Source organism: Peromyscus maniculatus, chromosome 13 (assembly GCF_049852395.1).
Source record: "Peromyscus maniculatus bairdii isolate BWxNUB_F1_BW_parent chromosome 13, HU_Pman_BW_mat_3.1, whole genome shotgun sequence".
Lineage (NCBI taxonomy): Eukaryota > Metazoa > Chordata > Mammalia > Rodentia > Cricetidae > Peromyscus > Peromyscus maniculatus.
Genome location: NC_134864.1, coordinates 4178078 through 4183706, shown reverse-complemented (window position 1 = coordinate 4183706; position 5629 = coordinate 4178078). Strand labels below are relative to the sequence as shown.

Here is a 5629-nt window from a genome sequence, read left to right as displayed (position 1 = left end):
CAGGTTCTACTTGGACCTGAGCTGAGGAAGCCGGCCCTGTGGGTCTCAGGGGGAAGCGGAAGGGTATGACCTATGCACTCACTTTAGCTCCAGGAGCCCGCCCATGCATCAGGACTTGGTATGAGTGCTCTCCTGTAGATCTGGGCCTGGTCTAGCCGGCTGCCAATCAACCACCAAGCCCAGGAAATGGATATACACAGCCACACAATCCAGGGAGGCTGTCTGCAGAGAGCAGGAGGAGCAGGTGCCACTGGTTCTGATGGGTATATATTCTCAAGTTCAGACCCAGACCAAGGCTCTCTGGACAGCGCATGAGTGGGGCTCCAATCACGCTAACGGGGAAACTGAGGGCCCTCCTTTCCAGGGCTGCCCTGGAGCAGGATGGCTGTGGATGTGAGTACATGAGACAGCCAGGAGTTGATTGGCAGGAGCCATCTGTCTTCTGCCAGGCCGGGACCATGACATTCCCCATCCTTCCTGGGTTCTGAACATTTTCAAAAGGTCTACAGGGGGCTAATGTGTGTGCAATGTGTTGTGTGTGGGGTGTGTGTGCTCTATGTGTGTTTGTGTCCTAGAGATGGGAGCAGAGTCAGAAGTGTCCCCACACCCTGTGGGGCCAGGGTGACCTGCTTCTGAGCAGTGCTGAGCCTTGTCGCTCATCTGTCACCGTTACAGCCTTTCTCTGAAGTCCTTAGTCCTGATTGGTCCGTCTGCAGCTGAGTAGAAAGCTTTCAAAATTCTTCCTCCTAGGACTCCGAGGAACAAGTGCCCCAGAGTTTCCCACAATCTCTCTATGCCAGGACTGTTTACAAATGGAGTTCTCAAGAAGCCAGGCCTTGAGGGGCGGGGTAAGGGGAGCGTTGGAGACAGAAATGCAGATGGGGGCTGAGGGTCTGACCAGACTGTGTTCTTTTGGGTGAAGAAGTGGGTTCCGGCGAGGCTTAGGAAAAGGACTGGTGTAGGAGGAGGTGCTGGGAGAAGAGAGGGAGATTTCCTTGGAGGAGACCAGTGCCTGGGCACCGGGACTGGAGGCCCCTAATGAGACTGTGGATTTCGGAGATTGATATCCACTGAGTGTAAGAGTGTCACAGGGACGAGATTATCTGGATTACTGACTTTCAGGAGCTGAAGAAGTGTGTATGGAGGTGTGTCTGAAAGTGGGAGGGGGAATTAAGGGGTCACTAAACAAATGTTAAAGCTAGCACACTGCAAGTTGGAGGGGACAGCATGTCAGACCCAGGTCCCAAGGGCTTCCTTTCTCAGGCTCATTTTTCTCACCTGTGAAATGGGATTGTTGTGAAGGCTCCGGGAAAGGAAGACGTTCTTGGCTTCGGGTTGAGAGGAAGCGCTGTTATAGTTTGGATGCAGGTAGAGTCCGTGGTGAGTGGGTCTAAGTACACGGAGCTGCGGGGTCAGCATTGCCCCCTAGTGGCGATCTTGCAAACAACAGGCAGAGCCACCGGGTCGGCGAGGAGGGCGGCCGCTGTCAAGTCGCCTGCAGCTCAGCATCTGTCTGTCTGTCTGTCCGTGGGAGCCAGGGCGCAGCAGGACCTCTGGGGCAGAAGGCATGGTAGGTGAGGGGGTGCGGGCCCCGTTCCGGGTGCTGTGGTCCGACAGGCGCGGCTCCCAGGGTGGGAACACTCCGTGGGGCACTTGGGAGTTGTGGGGGAGACCACTCAGCCGACCGGGTTAGTGCTGTCGTTTTTCTGATTACTGTCAGCGCTGTTGGCTGCCGCCGGTGACCCTTCCTCTAGTCACGAGGCACCTTTCTTGAACCTGGGCTGTCACCTGCCCCATTCCCAGATCCTCTCTCGGCGAGAGTCCCAAGCATTGAGAACCCCAGGTAGAGTAGGTGCCAAGATGTCAGGTGTTCGCACTGACGACAGAAGACAGAGCCGACGTTGGGTCGAAGTTCAGTTTTAGTCTTTTTATTCCTTCACTTGACCCCTACGGTACCTTTCTCTGCACACCAAGGTCACCACAGCTTTCTGTGTGTCTGATCTGCCCTTGGTCAAAGCGTCTTGTGGATTAAACGCCTGGACCTTCCGCCTGGAGCTGGGGAGGTCAGGTCTGCCCTGGCAGTGGCTTCAGAGCCCTGGCTCTTCAAGCAATATTGCAGTTGTGCCCATTCTTCTGATGTCCACCTTGAGTGGCTCTCCTGAAGTCCTTCTTGAAAGGGAGCCACCCAAAGGGATGGCCAAGCCTGTTCTTGGAAGAACCTGTCATTTATTCAAAGGTTTCAGAAGATCATGGCTTTCCAAGTAAAGGGCCAATCATCATTTAAAAATTATTACATTTGTGTGTGTGTGTGTGTGTGTGTGTGTGTGTGTGTGTGTGTGTAGAGTTAGTGGATAACTTGGAGTTGGTCTTTCTACCATGTAGTTCCCAGGGATGGACACAGCTCATCAGGCTTGGTGGCAAGCTGGTTTATCTGCTAAGCCATCTCACTGGCCCCAATTTTATTAATTTATTTAATTATTTTTTTTGTTTTGGTTTCCAAGACAGGGTTTCTCTGTGTAGTTTTGGTGTCTGTCCTGGATCTCGCTCTGTAGACCAGGCTGGCCTCAAACTCACAGAGATCCACCTGGCTCTGCCTCCCGAGTGCTGGAACTAAAGGCGTGCGCCACCACTGCCCAGCCCTGTTTTATGATTTTTAAGGTTCTCACTTTTAGTACTCTGTGGTTGTAATGCACTTTACAGCAGGTGACAGGTGTTTTTCTCTCTCAGAGTCACGTGACTCTCAGCCTGTCCTCTTCAGGTGGCACCTTCAGGGTGATGATTTAGGACAGAGCTGGGATTACTTAAATGGGCATCTTTCCGCTCTGTTCCACAGACTCCTCCCTGCCCCAATTGTTCCGTCTTTCCTGGAGAGCTGTCCTCAGGTGGTTCAGGGAGCCCCATGGTCTGCAATGGCAGCGTGGTCAATGGAAGCTTTGACCCCGAGGACCTGAACCTGACTGACGAAGCCCTGAGGTTGAAGTACCTGGGCCCACAGCAGTTAGAGCTGTTTGTGCCCGTCTGTGCCATGTACCTGCTGATCTTTGTGGTGGGCACTGTGGGCAACGGGCTGACCTGCACCGTCATCCTGCACCACAAGGCCATGAAAACGCCCACCAACTTCTACCTCCTCAGCCTTGCTGTGTCTGATTTGCTGGTGCTCCTGGTGGGCCTGCCCCTGGAGCTGTACGAGATGCGGCACAATTACCCGTTCCAGCTGGGGGCCAGTGGCTGCTACTTCCGGATACTGCTCTTCGAGACCGTCTGTCTAGCTTCCGTGCTCAATGTCACAGCCCTGAGTGTGGAGCGCTACGTGGCCGTGGTGCATCCACTCCAAGCCAAGTCTGTGATGACGCGGGCCCACGTGCGCCGCATGCTGGGGGCCATCTGGGTCCTCGCAGTGCTTTTCTCTCTGCCGAACACCAGCCTGCACGGCCTCAAGCAGCTGTACGTGCCCTGTCGGGGGCTGGTGCCCGACTCAGCTGTGTGCACTTTGGTGCGTCCCCGAGTCTTCTACAACTTGGTGATACAGACCACCACACTGCTCTTCTTCTGCCTGCCCATGGTTGTCATCAGTGTGCTGTACCTGCTCATTGGGCTGCGCCTGCACCGGGAAAGGATGCTGCTCCAAGCCGAGGTCAAAGGCAGGAAAAGCGCAACGGCCCGGAAGACCTGCAGCAGAAAGCCTCAACTTCGAGATAGGGGACGGAGACAGGTGACCAAGATGCTATGTAAGTGTCATTGTTAAGGAAGGAGCTGAGCCTCCGTGGGTCTGGGGAAGGTGTGGAGCTTCCGGCTTTTTGGAAGCCGGTCTTGGGTCCTCTGCGCTTCTTCCCAGACCTCTTTTTTTTTTTTTTTTTTTTTTGTGATATATATTTTTTATTTTACAATACCATTCAGTTCTACATATCAGCCATGGGTTCCCCTATTCTCCCCCCTCCCACGCCCTCCCCTTACCCCCAGCCCACCCTCCATTCCCATCTCCTCCAGGACAAGTCCTCCCCCGAGGACTGTGATCGACTTGGTAGACTCAGTCCAGGGAGGTCCAGTCCCTTCCTCCCAGACTGAGCCAAGTGTCTCTGCATAAGTTCCTGGTTTCAAACAGCCAACTCATGGAATGAGCACAGGACTTGGTCCCACTGCCTAAATGCCTCCCAAACTGATCAAGCCAATCAACTGTCTCACCTATTCAGAGGGCCTGATCCAGCTGGGAGCCCCTCAGTCTTTGGTTCATAGTTCATGTGTTTCCATTCATTTGGCTATTTTTTTTTTCAATAATTGAGTAAAACTGAAATTTATTATATGCCACAGTCGTCCTACGGACCTCCATGCTATATATATATAGCCTCTATGGTTCTATGGGTTGTGGCCCAGACCTCTTTTTTTATTTCTGGCTTTTCGAGACAGGATTTCTCTGTGTAATCCTGGCCGTCCTGGAACTTGCTGTGTGACCAGGCTGGCCTTGAGTTCAGAGATCCACCTGCCTCTGCCTCCCGAGCGCGGGGGTTAAAGGCGTGCGCCACCACCGCCGGGCTCTGCGGTCCACTTTTCAAGGATGGGAGGGCAGGGAGCTGGAGCGGCCAACTGCTCGGCACGACGGACGCGGACCAAGGCAGGCCTCTCTTCTCTGTTCTTGCAGTTGCGCTGGTCGTGGTGTTTGGCGTCTGCTGGGCTCCGTTCCACGCAGACCGCCTCATGTGGAGCCTGGTGTCCCGCTGGACCGAGGGCCTGCTCCTGGCCTTCCAGTGTGTGCACGTTGTATCTGGTGTCTTCTTCTACCTCGGCTCCGCAGCCAACCCAGTCCTCTACAGCCTCATGTCCAGTCGCTTCCGGGAGACCTTCCGCCAAGCCCTAGGCCTGGGAACCCAATGCCGTCGCCGCCAACGACGCGGTCATGGCTCCCATAACCTCAGCAGACTGACCACAGGCAGCACCCTGTATGACTTGGGTTCCCGGAATGGGGATCCAGGATTTCAGCAAGAAACAGATCTCTCCTGAGTAAAAAATCCCAAAGGAGGCTAACCCCCTAGGCCAGAGGGCCCCAGACAGTCTGGGGCTATTGGGGTGAGCTTGGAAAGTCAGACCAGCACCCCAGTGACTCCCGCCCTGCCCACATATTTGAGTGTTGAGGGAAACAGCAAGAAAAAGAGGACTGAACCCCGATTGTCAAAGACTCCCGTTGAGGTCCAGGCAAGCTGACTCAGCAGTTAAAGCTTGCTGCTTCCAGAGGACCTGAGTTCAGGTCCCAGCACCCACATGGCAGCTCACAACCACCTGTAACTGCAGCTCTAGGTCAGCTGATACTCTCTTTTGGCGTCTGAAGGCCCCACATGTACATAGCACACACTCAAAAACAAAAAACAAAAATTCCAACTTAAAAAAAGATCCACAATGAGCCAGGCACCTCTGTATATCCAGACCCCAGACCCCCAGCTAATTCTCTCCCACAGAACAATCACAGTCACCTAGACCTCGGCAATTGTCTCTCTGGGATCCCCCCTTCCTCTCTAGTTCATAGGTGTCTCCACTGGGGCCTAGCTGTCGTTCCGGTGACTTCTGGACTGCCACAGGCTCTCACCCACCCTTCCCTCCAGCTCGTGTGCTACACACACTTGGGGCCATCTTCTCACCA

At 54.3% G+C, this 5629-nt stretch overlaps 1 protein-coding gene across 1 annotated transcript; it reads left to right on the top strand.

Moving 5' to 3' along the window:
* The first annotated feature begins 923 nt into the window (after positions 1-923).
* Nmur1 (neuromedin U receptor 1) lies at positions 924-5364 on the top strand. Its single transcript, XM_006984245.4, has 3 exons — positions 924-1570; positions 2834-3728; positions 4637-5364. Exons 1-3 carry the CDS (start codon positions 1568-1570, stop codon positions 4993-4995), a joined length of 1257 nt encoding a protein of 418 aa, XP_006984307.2. The 5' UTR covers positions 924-1567; the 3' UTR covers positions 4996-5364.
* Positions 5365-5629: the final 265 nt, after the last annotated feature.

What these genes read in the sequence shown, in the direction of transcription:
- Nmur1 (XM_006984245.4), top strand. An exon ending in ACAGGTGACCAAGATGCTAT is followed by an intron (nt 3,729 to 4,636) that starts GTAAGTGTCATT and finishes CTGTTCTTGCAG; the next exon opens with TTGCGCTGGTCGTGGTGTTT.